Here is an 18,061-nt window from a genome sequence, read left to right on the forward strand (position 1 = left end):
TGAATCAAGCTTATTTTATTGGATGTATGTGGAACTCTATATAATAATAAGTATTATATAAAACATGCTTTATATTGTCCGCGTCTTTTAAATCGAAAACATTTAATATAATAATTATATTAAACATATATAAAACTTAGTTGTAAAAAGTTTGTTTATATCCTATAAATTCTACATATCTTATATTTTATATATGACACGGTTTTGTTTCGTCATCCGCGGTTCTCCAAATCTCTCTCAAAGAAGGAAAGACGAACTTGACGAAGCCCCGCCCCTTAAATGTGAAGTGGTCACGTGGAATACAAATGGACCAATAGGAACGCGCGTTCGGGTGGAAGTTGCGGATTTTGAAACGGTTTTTTCAACAAAACATTCGCTCGATCGTCAAATTTGCCTGCTTTCTCCGTCTCTGTAAGTATACTGTTTTAAAATACTCTATAACATCGTCCAAAATGCTAACAATGCGATTTAGTGCGTCTATGTTTAGGTGGGCAATACTTAAATCACTAATACACGATTGTCAGCGAGGAATTTTCTGTTGTAAAGTAAGTTTAGCCGGGTGGCTAAGTTAGTTAGCATCGGGCCACGGGTTAATAATCACAGCAGGTTAAAAACTATTCCGTCATATGATACATGTGATGAGAGTTAAGCTCTAGTTTAGTGGATAAAGAACTAGCTCAGATGCTGAAAGCGCTCCAGACATGGATGACGAACTTTATATTTAACGTACGTTAGTGTAATGTCATCAAAACAAGCTTTGAATGTTGTCTTGACAAAGGCTGGGGCTAACGTTAGTTATTTAGGTTTGTACACTTTGAATATTAAAAGATCCATTTAGGCGTTGGTGAGACATGTTTGTAATGAAAGCCATAGACTGAACTATCCTGTCATCTCTCCTGAGAGGTCAGTGTAGTACAGTAACTGAAGTGTGTTGTGATGATGTGTGGTGTGCTGTTCAGTGTGCAGAGATGGATGAAGAAGAGAGCACAGAGAGACAGATGCAGATCGCCATGCTGTGTCAGCGGCTGGCCAAGATCAAGAAGTTATACACTGATGGTAAGAAGAACCTCCAGATTACCGTAATACATATGCTTTCTCGTATCCCACGCTTTAAAACACGGATACATCAATTCCAATTGGAATTCCAGACCTGGGAATGTTACGGAAGTGAACACAATCTTGAAAAGATTGCTGTAGTTCCAACATAAACTGTCTGAAATATTCATCTTCCAGTAATCAGTCTCTGAAGTGTTTTTTTTTTTAACAATCCTAATAATGAAAGAATGCAAAAGTTAAGAAAATTAATTGGCCAAAACAAGGTCCTGGGTTGTTAGTCGAGCAGAGCAGAACATCTCCAGCTTTTCCTCTGTACAGATGACACCGATCACATCAACCAGGCCATCAGCTCTCACTCTCCGGACGCCTGCCGGACACTTCTGACCAATCTGGAGAGGAAGGGCAATCCTCAAACAGACCCCGGCCTGCTCTCTAAACTCATCGACGGCTACACGCGTGTCTTCTCCAGCATGCCGCTGGGCAAGTACAGCCAGATTGAGAGCTACGCCCAGATGCTGGTCAGATTTGCAGAGTTAAAGGCGTAAGTCTCTGTTTCACTGGGATCTGAAATGACTTCTAACAGACTTTCATCAGCACGGAAATTCTGTTTATAATGATCTTTACAGAATAGTTTTGTTTATCCATTATACAATATACTAAATATATGCTTTGAAATGTTGTGATGGTGAGAAAATAGGCAGATTTGTTGCTTTAGGTGAACTTTTTCTTTCAACTGGCAATATTTGAATGCATTATCTCTATTATTCTCTCTTCATCAACAGCATCCAAGATGTAAATGATGCACAAGCTAGTTTTGACATAGCGAGATCCTACTGTAAGGATTTTGCCTTTGTTCACGTTGCTTACGCTCAGTTTGAGCTTTTGCAAGGTAAGGAGACTTCAAAACCTAAGGCATGTGGTGAGCTTTTGCCTGATTGAGAAGAACACGAGGTCATTCATTGCTTTCACTCTCTCCAGGCAACATTAAGAAGTGCACTTTGATTCTTCAGAAGGCTTTTGAGATGAATGCTAAACCCAGACGTTTTCTGGAGGCTGCGGTGAGGAATCTCAACACAGGCAAACACCAGCTCCTTTTGCATGAAGATAAGGAGAACTTAACAGGTTCGTTTACATCATGTCGACTACTTTATACTGTGTGGTGTTGAATGGAAGTCTGTTTCCGATATAGAAAAAAAAAAGGTAATTGTGACTTTCTCACAATCTGCTATACAGAGGGAAAAAAAAGTCATAATCGCAAATTAAAAGCTGGCACCTATGATTAAAGTGTTGATTCTGTGTCCAGTTGTAAATCCAGTGAAAAATGACCAGTGCCTTATAAAAAAATGTCAGTAACAGAGGTTGGAGCTTGGAACTACATGAGGGTGCATAAACCATAATTTGAAGATTTTCTGTAAATGTGTTCTCTTTGATTGAAATCCTGTAATGTATTCTTCTTGTTCTGTCTTCATGAATGAAACGCGTCTTTAAATGCCCTGTGTAGTGTCTGCACATGACGATGCACCCGAGTCTGTGAGCAGCAGCTCCAGAAGATCTGAAGGAGCATGTGACCTGCAGCCCAGCAGCTCTTCTCTCCTCGGGTATGAGGAGTTCTGTTCTTTCAGGAGAAATTCATGACCAGTTTGCAGGGCATGTTAAATCAAGCAATGTATTGAATATAATGAAAAGGCTAAGAATAACCACATATAGTAAAAAAAAAAAAAAAAAACATATCACATAATAATGCCACATATTGTTAAAAAAATATGGTTAGGTCAGTACAATTGTTTAGTTTTCTTTTTTTCAGAAAGGATGCATTAATGATCAAAAGTAACATTTATAATGTTACAAAATTATAAGATCGACTGTTTTCAACATTTACAATAATCAGGAATGTTTCTTGAGCAGCAAACCAGCTATTTATTTTCTTGACGCTCAGATAGAAGTTATTTTAAATTGTAATAGTACTTCACAATATGAACGAGTAACCCCTGCATTCCAGGAGCGATCAGAAGTTGAGTCCAGCAGAGAACATGAACATGCCTGTGTGGAGAGCAGGGTCACAACACAGAAGAACAGCCATGGTAAGACGAGAGAGGACGTCAGTCCAGCAGCAAACAGCACTCCAAAGTGGACATTGATGTGTTTGCTTGTGTTGCTTCCTGTAGGCAGAACGAGTTCCCATGGTGCCTCTCTCTATCCCTGAAAACGAGAGCAGTGACTGTGACGGTGCTCAGAAACCAGAAGCTCCTGCTGCACACGCCGGTGGTTTCTCCAGGTGAGAGATGCAGTGATAATGTACAAGTGTCTCAATTTATAGTCACGTTGTTTTAAATTGAAATCAAGCTCTAATGTTTGATTTTCTCCAGGCAAACAAGCAGTTCAAATGTCCGCTCCGCGTTCCCCATGTGTTCCTCAAAGAAAGGTACTCCAGATGGAGACTCCTACAGTCTGCTAAACCTGAAGGTATGAGAGTCTTCCGGCCTGAAAAGAGACTTCAGAGTTAGGAGTCATAGCTACAGCGTTCAGAAAGTAAAGGTTCACTATGTGAAGCTAATAATCCTGAATGGTGTTCTGTTTGTTCAGCCTCCTGTGATCAGTCCAGATCATCTGAGGAGAAACACTGAAGAGGGCGACACCATCACAGCACTCCTGCAGAGAGCAGAGAGAAGAGAAACTGCTCGGACCGAAGGTAGCTCTTCATTATTATCATATCACTTTTAGTCTGTTTTATTTTACTTACTCAAAACTATCATACGGTGTTGGGTTTGCTCTTTTCTGATATATTTCATTCTTTCACAGAAACCACTGACATCCATCACCTCATCAGCACAAACACTCCTGAAAGCTGTCAGATCTTCCTGAAAAACCTGGAGAAGAGAGGAGACCCTGCTTCAGACGCGGCGTTTCTCTCCAAGCTCCTGGACTGTTATTCTAAGGTGTTCGCCCGGTTTCCTTTGGCCAATCACTGCAAAACAGAAAGCTATGCTCGAATGCTGGTGCGATATGCAGAGCTGAAAGGGTAAGTGGATTGCACGAAGTCTCTTGTCAGCAGCTGATAATCCGGAGTCATTTATTCTTGGTCTCCTCTACAGGATTGAAGATCCAGAAGACGCTCCAGATCATTTCAGTATTGCCAGATCTCACAGTAAAGCTTTTGCATTTGTGCATATCGCACACGCTCAGTTTGAGCTCTCACAAGGTAATGCATGACATTTGTTGGTTTAGTAAGAATATAGTACATTAAAAAGACCCCAAGTCTTTTAGCTTTGAGGTCATCTGCATGCAAGTGTTCACCTAGAATATTCAACTGTTGAATTTAGCATCTGGTTTTTATTCTAAGATGATGTACTAAATATATGGTGCGTGCATCTGAATTTTTTTCCATTTAATCTAAGCTGTCTATTTGTTCTGTCCACAAAGCTTTTGATTGTGGCAGGCTCATAATTGTGACCTCAGAAGTATGACGTGTCCTTTCTTAGGCTCATTAACCGTAAAGGTGTGTTTAATGCCTGTATGATTACATGTTTTGATAATCTGTCAGGTAACTCCAGGAAGAGTAATTTGATTCTTCAGAAAGCGCTGAGCTCAAACGCACGGCCGGTTGAACTGCTGCAGAGCGCCATCAGAAACCTCAACTCTGGTAAAGCTCATCTGCTTCCCTCGGAGCATGAAGAGAGCGCTGCAGGTTCGTCTCACACTCTTCTGTTTTCCCCTCTGAGGTGCACTGTAGAGCTGTGTTTAGTGTTTCGCTGGAGATCTGTCGGTCTCTGATCTACAGTCTGCTGCAGTCCAGTGGTCTGTTTGTATGAGGTGGACTTCAGTGTCACACGTTCACACAAGACTCCTATATGTGACCCTGGACCACAAAACCAGTCTTAAGTGCCACTTTTTCGAATAAGCTGAATAAATAATCTTTCCATTGATGTATGGTTTGTTATGATAGGACAATATTTGGCTGAGATACAACTGTTTAAATAAATCTGGAATCTGAGGGAGCAGACAAATGTAAAAATTTAGAAAATCATCTTTAAAGTTGTCCAAATGAATTCTTAGCAATACATATTACTAATCAAAAATTAAGTTTTGATATATTTACGGTAGGACATTTACAAAATATCTTAATAAAACATGATCTCTATTTAATATCCAAATTATCTTTGGCATAAAAAAAAAATAATTTTGACCCATACAGTGTATTGTTGGCTATTGCTACAAATATACCTGTGCTACCTAAGACTGCTTTTGTGCTCCAGGTTCACATGTGTGTCCTGTAATAAAGGCTCCATAGAAATCTGTGAGCTCCAAAATACCCAGATCATTTTTACATTGCAAACCTCTTCTGTGTCAGGACTGAATATATTGCTGTTGAGTTGAAATGAAGAGACCTCATCATTTTTGTTTTTTAATATAATGCATAGAATAGTACTCCAATAACCTCCATAATTCATTGAAGTCATACTATATTGTTGTAATATGCCCATTGTAAAACCACATTGTCTGCATGAGCCATTAGAGCTTGGTAATCACTGTTAGTGGCTACATTTGAGTTCATTATTATTATTATTATTATTATTATTATTATTATTGTTTAAAAATGATATATTTAGTCAGTGTACACATGCAGACTGACATGTTTTCTGTCTTATACATGATTACTTTCTTTAAGAACCTTTCGCTCTTTCTTTGAAGTTTAAACATTTTAGTCTTCACATTTTTGTCTTAAATCCAACGGGAATGATAATTTTTTTTCTTTTTTATAATGATTGTTACATAAACAACCCTAAGCCTACACCTGATGAGACATTTAGCATTTTTAGCATTGTTTTGTTTTTATATAAAAACAAACAAACATTGATTAGCTTTGAGTGTGTTCTAGGGTTAATGTGAAAAACGGTTGTACAAAAAAAGATTGATACTAATGTTTGGTTTTGCAGAAAGTGTGGAAGCAGTGCGTAACAGAAAGGAAGAAGAAACTCCAGCGGAGGAGCAGCGAAAGCCTCTTGTCAAGGAGACTTCGTCAGACTGGAAGATCCCTGCTCTCATCGACAGACATGAGTCTCCAGAGGTCTGCATACAGCTCACGCTTTTGTGTTTGATACTTGAGCTCCGAATGATTCGAGTGCTTCACGATCAGTCTGTTTGTGACTCATTCAGGATCGTAAAGCTCCCACAGTCCCTGGTTCCTCTTCATCTTCACTTCATGCTTTGAGAACACCTGCTCCTCCCAGATCACACCCCTCTTTCAGCTGTCAGACGCCCAACTACAGAGACCCCAGTGCAAACAGGTAAACCCCAGCCGAGCTCATGCACCAGACGTGGCCTTCATGTGTTAAGCTCATCCATGCTCTCCGTCTCTTCCTCACTAGTTTTGTGACTCCTGTGGTGAAGCAGCGGCCCGTGGTTGTGTCTGTTCCCTCCACGGCTCAGAAGATGGGTCACGCTCCGTTACCCTGCACCCCTCAGAGCCGGGTGTCCAGCGTCCCGCAGCTGTTACAGGTGAAGACATCACACACATCAGGAACATGAGACGGACAGAGAAATGAATGATGGAGAGAAACCGAATGCTTTTATGCAGAGCAGATCAAAGCAGGATTATTGTTGTTTTATAAAAACTTTTCCCACTAAAAAAAACATGAGTTGAAATATTAAAATATACTTACACTTATTTAATTTCAACTTGTTGCCAAGAATTAATTTCTCATTTTAGTTCAATTTAAGTGGATGTCTTAAAAAAAAAAAAAAAAAAACATCCAATAAAAATGACAAAAACAGAAAAAATACTAAACCCTTAAATGGAATCACAAGAAAACATAAAAGTAAGAATTAAAAAATGTATTCAAAATAATAAGAAAAACTAGGCTAGTAGTTTATCAGAGATAATAAAATAACACTTTCTTAAAATCTGTGTGATATGCCATGAGTAAATAATTACTGTTTAGTTTTTTGTGAGCTGGTCTCTTCAGAGACCTCAAAATCTGTTTTCCCCTGCATCTACTAATATTTCATGAGATATTTATGATTTTGTATATTGCTTGCATTTAAAATTTACATGCTTGTTTGTCTGGACATTAATTTTTACTATCAGTTTTCACTTGTTAAACATGGCTAATTCTTGATATCAGAAATAGATGTTCTGCTCAAATTTTTACTTGCGTGGATAAAATTGCCTTATTAATAGTAACAGCAACAATGACAGAGATCAGGAATGTTTGTCGTCACTAGTGATAACTGAATTGATAAAAAAGTTGATTTTTTTTCTCATAATAATTCAGTTGTTCGAGTCAAGAATATGTGAATCTGAAAATTAAACTAGCAAGAAATTATTGATATCTGTAATTGCATTAGAGTGGCAGTTCATGGTGAGATTAAACTAGCAAAAATGCAGTTACAGAGATCAAAAATTCCTTTTTATTTTATTATTGTTTTTTTTTGTACTGTTTCAAATTCATTTGGTGAACATTAAGAATTCATATTTCTGAAAGTGATTGATTTTTGTAATGTTAATTTAAAAAAATATATATATTTTTACACTAGTAAAAAATCCATTCCTGATATGAAGAAAAACATGATATCATTATATCTGGGAATGATTAAAAATCAAATCAAGAATTGATGATTATGGAAAGTGGCTGCTACACAGCAGTATGGAGTCAGGTGTATATAAAGGGCTTCATTTCTGCCTCCCTTTCTGTGAAATGTTAATTAAATGAACAATCTGTGATCTTTCTCGCTCAGACCCCCACCTCTGCTTTCTCTAATGAGTCCATCACAATCAAGGGCAAACAGTTCTTCATTTTCAAGATGATCGGCCGCGGCGGGTCCAGTAAGGTATGAAATTAGACGCATTCTCTGTATCATTAAGCATTTCCTTTGATCTGGAAATAACTGTTTGTGTTCAGGTGTATCAGGTGTTTGACCAGAAGAAGCACGTGTATGCTGTGAAGTATGTGAATCTAGAGGAGGCCGACGCTCAGGCCGTGGAGAGCTACAAGAATGAGATCCAGCACTTGAATCATCTTCAGCAGTACAGCGATCAGATCATTAAACTCTATGACTAGTGAGTGTGTTGTGCTCAGAAACCGTGCCCTAGCTGCTCGGGTGTGCTCCTGATCATGTGACTTCCTCTCGCTCGCAGTGAGATCACCAGCAGCTACATCTACATGCTGATGGAGTGCGGTCACCTGGATCTCAACACCTGGCTGCGCAACCGCAAGTCCGTCAACCCTCTGGACAGGAAGTGCTACTGGAGGAACATGCTGGAGGCGGTGCACACCATCCACAAACACGGTGACCTTTCATCATACATCATTTGAACAAAGCATCCGGGGGGGATTCCAGAAGACCGGTTATGTGACATGCATATTAAAGCATTGGTCTCAAATATTTCTTGTTTTCTGAAACTTATCAAAATTGAGTTTATGCTTTAAGAAGAATAAACTTGTTTTCCATTTGATTTATGTTTTTACCCAACATATTTTTCTTTTCTCAATTAATTTGTATTTTTTGGGGGTCTCATGTAAGAAATAAGAATTGTTTAGATATTTGTACCAGAAAACACCAAAAGCACAGTTTTTTTTATTATTTTTTATTACTATTATTGACCAGTTTATTTGATGACTTTCTCTCTCTTTCTCATCTGAAGGTATCATCCACAGTGATTTAAAGCCAGCTAATTTTGTGATTGTGGATGCGTCGCTGAAGCTGATCGACTTTGGGATCGCTAACCGCATCCAGCCTGACGTGACCAGCATCATGAAGGACTCGCAGGTCTGGACACGACTGATCTCGTCTCACACACGGTATATCTCTAGCCTGTTCTGTGTTGATTTACTCGCTCTCATGACTTCCGTCAGGTGGGGACTCTGAACTACATGCCACCAGAGGCCATCAAAGACACGTCCTCCAATGGGAAGCCAGGGTCAAAGGTGAGAAGACTCAGATGTGTATATACTCCTTTCAGGAAGTGTGTATAACGGTAGATTACACCATGTGATCCCATCATCCTCTGCTCTTCAGATCAGTGCTAAAGGAGACGTGTGGTCTCTGGGGTGTATCCTGTACTGCATGACTTACGGAAAGACTCCGTTCCAGAACATCACCAATCAGATCAGCAAAATCCATGCCATCATAGACCCGTCCCACGAGATCGACTTCCCCGATATCCCTGAGAAGGACCTGCTGGATGTGCTGAAGGTGTGTTCGGCTGTGCTCAGCAGTGGTTTGTTTAATGACCCCTAGTTAGTGCTCACTGTCTGTCTGTCTGTTCTCTGTTTCAGAGGTGTTTGGTTCGCAATCCTAGAGAGAGGATTTCTATCTCAGAGCTGCTCGATCATCCGTACCTGCAGCTGCAACCTCAACCTGCTCTTGAGTCAGGTACACACTACAGCCTGCTTCACTGATCACAGATCTACAGGTGTATGGAGATGAATATGAGTATGATGATGAGTGTTGTATCTCCGTCGCTCCAGCAGAAGGGAGTGCTGGTGATCTGAAGAGGATCCTCAATGAACTGGCAGCTCTTCGGTCTCCCAACAGCATCGCCAGAGCTGCTAGTGTAAGTGATGATCACCAACACTCAACACATACAGATACAGAGAGAGCGATTACCTCACTGGGGTTTGATGAAACGCTTATTATTAATAAATAAAAACTCCTTTTACTTGATAAAGTTTAAACCATCAATCGGATCTCAAATATGATGCAGTAGGCTTTTTAAAAATATTCAAATGTTCTCTTTCTGTCTTTCTCTGCCACCGCTGCAGAACCTGGCCAAGATGTGCAACAGCGGGAGGAAGTTAGATGTGTCCGAGTGTGTGAAAACCTCCAGTCAGACGCTGTTTAAGTGAGTGAGGAGGATGAAGATGATGAAGGCTGCAGGACTCAGAACCACTGTTCCCAAACGCTCAGGAGCCACAGAGACCGATGTCTCTCACATCTTCCGCTAGCTGCCATCGAGCTCAACACTTCCTTCTAGATACTTACAACAAATGCGTGTTTGCTGTCCCATTTATTCCTGTTCCTGATTTTATTTGACCACTAGATGCCATCTAAAACCGTGTACATGACAAATATACATACTTTGTCAGGTAGATTGTAAATGTGTTGTTCTTTTCTAACATATAATAATGCTGTTTCTTGGAGGTAACTCTAATTTTGCAATATGATAAATGTTTGACAGCTGTCTCATTATTCAATGCATTTATTGTCTTGATACAGTTTCATCAGAGTGAATGATTACTTTTCTGTGATCATCAATAAATTTAAATACTTTTCTACGTTTGCGTTTTATAAAATATTCTTGACGGCTCCTCCCAGAATATTCCACCAAAACATGAAGGCTAGATGAAGCCATATATTCTGGATTAATTTGTCAAGTAATTTTGTAAAATATTCCGAGCTCAAATTATGTTTAATTATCGGTTACGATAAAACAAAGTAAAACGATAGGTACATTATGGACGTGTCTCAAAACCTAGTGTGAAGCCTAACTAGACAGCATTTCTGTGCTAAAAGATTTTTCCATAACTTTTATAAATGCCCCAAATTGCAGAAACACGGCCCGTTTGTTACGTAGCTTACGTACGCTGTCAATCAAAGCTCCTCCCACGCCTCCAGCCAATCAGAGCAGAGCTGACGTCAGCGCGCTCTTTCTGCTCGGTTTGGCGGCGATGCGGCTCTTTTAAACAGTGACCACAGAAGAGCACATCATTTCAAACAAGCTGGATGGGAGAAAAATTATTAAATAAAAATAAGGTTTAAATATTTATAGCTAGCCCTATTGAACGTCTAAGTAAGGTATCATGATAAGAAAAGCTGATGAAAATGAATACCTTAAATTAAACAAAAAATAGCCAGTTTTATGAAAAGTGTATTTAGTTGCATTGAAAGTTATTCAGAAGTCTTTACTGTTACAAAAAAAGCTTTTTAAGTAAAGGAAACTATCGAAAAATGTCATTTATCTGCCTCCATCAACTAAAATTTTACTTTATGAACTGATGTTTAAGACATTTTAACGTTTCCCAATTACAAAAACATATAAAATAATACTGAAATGCTCATATTTATAAAATATTTGCATGCCATATTTGTTTTATGAGTGCAGTCTCCATAACTGCACATACATGCATTATCGCTGCACATCAGTATAGTTCATAATATTGCTGTTTACTTGAAAGGAAAGTGCTACAAATGCTCAAATTTCTAATTTAATCAAATAATGCGTCTGCATATTTATACTATATTATGCTGTTTAAAACAAGAAAAATCTCAGAGGCTGGTAGTTTTTAGACCTTTTTTGTGAAACGATTATTTATTTAATCTGTCTTTTATGTTTCATGTGTTCCCTGAGGTTCACATACAATGTTAATATTTATTTCTCAGTATGGTATGTGTGTGAAGTGTGTGATTGAGCAGCAGTAAACTACGAGCAGTGTTTGTGTGTGATTGACTGGAGTGTGTCCGCAGAAGATTTCGCTGCACAGTCGGCCTCAGAGATAAATACGGTGAGTCTGCATGCTCAGAGGTCACATGAGGCGAAGTGTGTGTGCGCGCGCTCACACTAGATGGCAGCACACGTTAAAGAATGAAATACCTGCCTACTGTTCACTGTGTAGTGCAAACTTCACAAAGAAGCAGCACACTGTAAAGAGCAAGAAATGATGTGTGAGTGGTGTCAGTTATCAGCAGGAAATATAGATGTCAAATGTCTTGTTATTTAGTTTTGAAATTTGAAATCAGTTTTGTGTGAAAAAAATTAGGTTTTTGTAAGAATGATCAAATCCAAAAGGAGATGTAAAATAAAATGCCTGAAATAGGGTTATTTATTAAATAGAACTACAACTCAAACCACAAACAATATATTCATTACCTGACATAAAAGAAACATTAATTGAAATAAAAAATAAAACATAGATATATTCCAGCTAGATGCCAAGGCAACATTACTGAGATAATTCAAACAAAATAAAAATGGTTAAAAATTAATTAAAAACTATATATAGATGTATTTTGAAATAAGCTAACAAAACTTTAATAAAACAAAATTACTAAACCTTTCAAGTTTGACAACAGAAAACCAAAGAATATAATCTAATTCAGATGATCAACGAAAGTTATAATAGTAGATCAGTGACACGAAAATAACTGGAAGCTCTGGCTGAGTGCACTGCATTGTGGGATGCATCGTGTCTGTTGTATTCGGCACATTTGGACATTTAGTGTCTGTCTAGATGGTAATTATTTGCTTTTATGTTAATTGGTCATATTAAGAGGTGTTCACATTTGCATCTAAATTTTAAAGCATAAACTTAACCTACATGCTGAAAATACAGCTGCGCATCACAGGAATAAATTACAGTTTAAGAAGTAATTTGAAAAATGTAAAATATGTTTCTAAAATGTAAAAAAAAAAACAGAAAAAAATTAAAATATCTATTTTTTTTAAATAAAAATATTGGTGTAGATTCAAATTGAAATGAGTTGTACTTGAAGAATGTGCAACTCTCAAAGGATGCATCATTTAAAAACGAAAAAAGAAACCTTGTTAATGATGAGATTCTTGTTTGGCTTCATCACTATATTCATTAAAGAGTTAACGAGCTGATTCTGATGACACATCTAACACATTGTGTTGACTTTAAACACAGCTTATATTAAGATGTCATCTTGAATCTTGAGTCGTGTCAGTTCTGATGTTTCATCTGTCTTGTTGAATATAGAAACACCACTGAAGCAAGCCATTTTCATGTTGCACCTTTTCTAATCTGGTGTGATATGCATTTAACATCTTGATTATTTGTGTTTTCCATGAATAGATTGCTGTTAAAGCTCCTCTAAATCAAATCTAAATGTGCTTTCAGTGCGTGTGTGCATTCGAGCTCTTTGTCATTCATCCTGTTGCACTTCATCAATTATGCGAGAGTAAATGAAGTCGATTCAGATTGAACAGAACACCCTCTGCAGGTTTCACAAGCCATCGGTAAACTATTCTGCCGTGGAGAGGCAGGAAAGAGGAGGAAAACAGACTAATGATTAAGAATAAAACATCTTCTGTTTACGACTCGTTTAGGACAGAAGCGCTATATATATAGAGATACTCGTGATGTTTCTTAATAAAGACTCCTGTATGACTCGTGGGTGCTTTTGTTTGCTGTGGACGTCACAGGTGTTGACCTTTGAGAGGGATCATTATTTTCCATGCCGAACAGGGTTTTCATGGCACTGGTTTGAAAGTCTCTGCCCTCGAGCGCAGGTCAACACATGAAGCGTGTGAAAGATGACCGTCTGAACACACGGCTCCTTCTGTCTGCTTCACATTGCTTCTGTGAAGTGCGTTACAGCCAGTAAACACTGTATTCTCGCTCAAATGCCCATCAGAAGTCTGTTCAATGCATGCCTTATTCAACAAAGATGCTTTCCATTTCAAGGACAGTGAGTGATTGACTGAAACCTTTTGAAACAACCAGTAAATTCCTCTTCTTTTTTGTGCTATTTCCTAAGATTTCGTTCCAGGTTTGAAATGAGAAAAGCTTGATGTACCACACAGAATCATTTAGACTTGTTTCTAAGTTTGTAGAAGTGTTTGCAGCGGAGGTGAAGACATGGGTCAAGGGTCTGTCATAGGAAGACAACACAGAAAAGAACTTGTAGGCACAGTCTGGTGAATAATTATACCAGTGTGTCATTGAAATACTAAAGTTGTTTGCCACGTCACAAATCCAGACGTAGATATTAAACCTGGAAGACGGAAACAGTGCAGAAAGACTCCAAATGAAGATACAGTAAGATGAACGGATGCCAGCATTGTCTTCTATGATATGCAACACACAAACATCTCCGAGAAAGTATGACTCTTTAAGATAATACTTTGACCGTTTGAGCAATATTTTGATATCTAGCCCCTAAAAACAGCGAGCACAGTGAGCACCTTTCAGAATAAACACACACACAAAGTGAACATGAGTGTGTGAAAGCAGACATCTGTCAGTGAGTGTTAAACTGCATGTCCAATAGCAGAAGTTCTCTTCATCGAGCATTTGGAAGAGGAAATACTGAAATACCAGTACCTTTCTATCAGTGCTCTTGTATTTCTCTTCGACCTTAAAACCTTTAGCCAGTTTATATACTTGTTCAGTGTTGTGTGTGCATGTGTTTGTGCAGAAAACAGCTGTTTCTAGTGCACACAAGTGTCTTATGAAGATAACCCAGCATCAGAAAATATATAGCATCTTTGAGAGAGAATCACAATCAATCTGAGAATCTGTTCTTCTTCCCTCCAAGTCATTCTGCATCTGCCGTCTCAAGTTCAAGATGGCAGTCTGAAACAGTGAATCTGATCACCATACATGCTAAAGGTCATTTCAAGGATAAACAAAGTGGCGTTTATGAAAAAAAAAAAAAAACGGTGAAACCATACAATATTATTGTTTTTATATGAAGCATAGACTTCCAGTCTGTGTCTTTATGTACATTAAAGAGAAAGCATGTGGGTAGTTAATGTTTCTCATCCAGCACAAGACACCTAGAGGAGTGTGAAACTGACAGAACCTGGACTAAGATTCGTCACACGGTCCATTAACTCACTGTGAAAATATTACACTATGCTATCAAAGACTCACAAGTTGACATTAAATATTTTGGATCTTTTAGTGGCCGGGTTTTTCCATATGCACTACTTTTATTGTTAGACTTGCATTGTTTGGCCATTACGCTGCATTTCAGCAAATCAGTGAACCAATCAGAAGACTTGGAAGAGTTGCACAGTAGAGTAGCTCAGCCGTTTATCATCAGCCTGTTTCTCTGTGAGATGTTGAGCCTCCAGGAGCATGATTGGACCCCCCTGTCTAAAAAAAACCTTTTTGTGAAGAACATTTAAAAAATCTAAAGAAGTTCTGTTCCACTGTAAACAGGCTTTTGTGGAATTGAAAGATTCGGTGGATGTTAAAGATGTTCATTAGGAACCGTCAATGCCAATAAACCCTTTGTTTTTTTGAGAGTGAAGGATTCCTGGAATCTGTCTCAAAAGGCAAAATCGTGCAGTGTGCATTGAATCACTTTGCCACTTTGACATTGTGGCTTTATAAGCGTGAAACCCAATTTTGGCTTGTTTTCACAAACTGAGAAAGGACTCGGTGATTCTGTGGTAATCAGCAGCATGTGTCCACAGTCTCAGTCTGTGTTGTGTGAAGCGGTTCTTCAGTTATTCTGTGAAGCGTCGGTGGAAGAGCTGCTCATGTGCTCTGGTAGGAATAAAAACATCGTTCCGCTCTGAATATAGGGCTATTTAATGTGGTTCTCTACTGCATTAAAGACGAGGCAGACTACAGGCTTTGTATTTGTGTTTCCCGTATGTTGTGTGTTTATCCTGATTTGTTTTGTAATACCATAAGAAATCTCGGCCCATGTTTGTGTTCGCTCCTGACATCTGGTCACACATGCCCTTGCTTCAGATGAACATCTCAGACTTGTTGTGAAGATGCGGAGTAAAGTCTGATTGGTTTGGGCTGGTCTGAGTGTGGAGGAGGGAGACCTGTACCTGTCCTGTGCTCAGGTAAGGACCGTGTGTTTAATACCCGCTGTGTGAGCAAGGCATTGTGGGTTTTGGGATCGGCGCAGCCGCACCGCAGAGATTCAGTTTGCTGACTACATTTACCCAGCGTTTGATCAGGTCAGCTTGTTTTCAGGGCCTTTTCTTTCTAAACATCACCAGTGCACATTTGTTATAACGTGTTTACCATCAGCTGTTGGTTTTTTAGTGTTAGTTGACCCAGAAATAAAGAAAATCATCACTTACTTATTCCAAACATGTATTTCCCAACCCATAATATTTACATCTAAACTCTGACTCATCAGAAAGTTGATGAAGGCTATGTATCCAGTTGAATTATTCCTCTATTGAATGCACTTTCACATCAGTAACCGTATGAGAGCAGCTCTGTAGGTTTGGGGTGTTTGTCTCTTTCTGTCGGTGCTCCACGTGTCCTCGTCTCGCTGAAGATGGATGAGGTTTCCTCCGTCGTCTACGTAGCCCAGTGCCAGAGACAGGAATAGGGGAATATTTGACAGGAACTGTTTGCATCATGAGTCACTCTCTATTTATTTATTGTAAAAAGATCGGCGTAAATGGCCTTTTAAACTAAAAAGCATTTTATGAGAGGAGTTTTGAACGTGTAGTCGGTCTTTTCTTGCACACAGATGTGAGTTGTAAACGTAGAGTCCTGTTTCTGTTCTGTCTTGTGATGCTGTTGAAGATGGTGAACGAAGCGGCTGGGTACCGCTACCGCTCGGGGAACATGTTTGACTGCGGGAGTCTGACGGTCAGATCTCCATCTATCACTCCCAGAGTCCCGAGGCCTTCTTCACACACTGTCCTGGGATTAAGGTCAATCTCATCAGGTTTAACTCCCTTTTCAAAGAAACTTGTGACCTCTGCCTCAAAAAAACTCCTAATTGTCTGCCTATTACTGGTTGGTAGTTGTCAAGAGATCTTAAATATGGTCATGCAGAATCAGGCATTATTATGTGCTTTATATAATAGTGAGTAAACACACTACAGTGTTACCACATAAGAAATGATATTTCGGTGACACAATGAAGCCTGTTTTTTGGACTGTTTTAGGATATTTTGACTTGTTTTTGTCTTCCTCTTAAAATTCTCTTGATTCTCATGATCTTAGACATTGAACATTTATGTTTTTTAACCCTTGTGCATTGTTCAAATTCACCACCCTTGAAAATGGGGATGAAAACATCCATTCAATTAAACTGCTGTAAAAATGTATCAGATTCATATTTTTTTTTTTTTCATTTTTTCTTGCATAAATCTGTTAATCAACTTCAGTCAAAGCTGATCAAAACTACCAAATGTTTTTTAAAAAATCCAAGATTTTAACTCTTTAATTGCCAAGTTCATAAATGATGTCACTGATTTGGGGGAAAAACACACAAAATGACTTATTTTAAGTAATTGTCGCTGGATTTTTTTTTTTACTTTTTATAACAGTCTTTGGCATGTCAAAGATTAGTAGCAACACTGGCTTTGATGCATTTTTAGTTTTTGTCCAGCATTAGATTTAAATTGTTTTTGCCCCATTGACTTCCATTATATTGACTTCCAACTTTACCCCCTAGTGGACGAAAACGTCCCCAACAACGCATAAGGGTTAAAGAAGGAAAGTCCTAAACCAAACCACTGAAACGGTTGTGTTCAGTCAGTCAATGGCTTCATCTATCAAATGCAACATGCACGTGTTTTTGAATGAAGTCTCTTCTGCTCACAAAGGCTGCGTTTCATTTTGGCATCAACAATGCAATCAGAACTGTAAAACATTTTATTACAGTTTAAAACAGCTGTTTTCTGTGTGAATATTTTCTAAACTGATTCATCTTACACAGTTCGGCAACTAAACTGAATCAATGCTGAACTGACTTGAGCTTCAGAAGGACACTGTTGACCAGTTAGAGCTGCTTTACAGCTGGATGTGAATTTGATTCTAGTGTGAAGCTGCTCTAATATGATCTATATTGTAAAGCACTTCAGAAATAAAGCTGACTTTTCTGACTTGGCTTGTATGCATGTTCAAGATAGACAGACAGATGGATGGATAGTTCTTTAAATAAAACACCTGATAGTCCTCCCGTTGTTTAAAAACACCTCTGAACATATCATGGACTTTTATTTAGCTTTCAGATTAACTGCTAATAATAAGAGAGATTTGCATACTTTTCCACTCACAGACATGTAATATTGGATCAGTTTGTTTCATTTACATTTATTCATTTAGCAGACGCTTTTATCCAAAGCGACTTACAGATGAAGACAGTGGAAGCAATCAAAAACAACAAAAGAGCAATGATATATAAGTGCTATAACAAGTCTCAGTTAGGTTAACACAGTACACCTCGCATGGGATTTTAAATAATATAATATGAAGAAAACAGATAGAATAAAAAAAGAATAGAGCAAGCTAGTGTTAGAGGTCTTTACACATACACACACACACATACA

General features: G+C 38.5%; 2 protein-coding genes across 2 annotated transcripts in view; both read left to right on the top strand.

Moving 5' to 3' along the window:
- Nucleotides 1-275: 275 nt before the first annotated feature.
- On the top strand, nucleotides 276-10,328 carry ttk (ttk protein kinase). The gene is made up of 25 exons (XM_059567235.1): nucleotides 276-411; nucleotides 960-1,056; nucleotides 1,375-1,597; nucleotides 1,839-1,945; nucleotides 2,035-2,178; nucleotides 2,558-2,654; nucleotides 3,056-3,137; nucleotides 3,222-3,331; nucleotides 3,423-3,519; nucleotides 3,640-3,745; nucleotides 3,856-4,075; nucleotides 4,149-4,255; nucleotides 4,598-4,741; nucleotides 5,991-6,121; nucleotides 6,211-6,341; nucleotides 6,423-6,552; nucleotides 7,792-7,884; nucleotides 7,956-8,113; nucleotides 8,192-8,343; nucleotides 8,699-8,823; nucleotides 8,910-8,981; nucleotides 9,073-9,249; nucleotides 9,333-9,429; nucleotides 9,528-9,610; nucleotides 9,819-10,328. Exons 2-25 carry the CDS (start codon nucleotides 969-971, stop codon nucleotides 9,900-9,902), a joined length of 2,958 nt encoding a protein of 985 aa, XP_059423218.1. The 5' UTR covers nucleotides 276-411; nucleotides 960-968; the 3' UTR covers nucleotides 9,903-10,328.
- A 1,062-nt stretch (nucleotides 10,329-11,390) lies between these two features.
- bckdhb (branched chain keto acid dehydrogenase E1 subunit beta) overlaps nucleotides 11,391-18,061 on the top strand; it is an 82,037-nt gene continuing 75,366 nt past the window's right edge. Inside the window, 7 exon segments of the mRNA XM_059568642.1 lie at nucleotides 11,391-11,404; nucleotides 11,521-11,558; nucleotides 15,605-15,622; nucleotides 15,625-15,672; nucleotides 15,675-15,721; nucleotides 16,305-16,380; nucleotides 16,383-16,435. Of these exon segments, the coding sequence (XP_059424625.1) occupies nucleotides 11,391-11,404; nucleotides 11,521-11,558; nucleotides 15,605-15,622; nucleotides 15,625-15,672; nucleotides 15,675-15,721; nucleotides 16,305-16,380; nucleotides 16,383-16,435 (294 nt within the window).

The sequence above is a fragment of the Carassius carassius genome, chromosome 15 (genome assembly GCF_963082965.1).
Source record: "Carassius carassius chromosome 15, fCarCar2.1, whole genome shotgun sequence".
Classification (NCBI taxonomy): domain Eukaryota; kingdom Metazoa; phylum Chordata; class Actinopteri; order Cypriniformes; family Cyprinidae; genus Carassius; species Carassius carassius.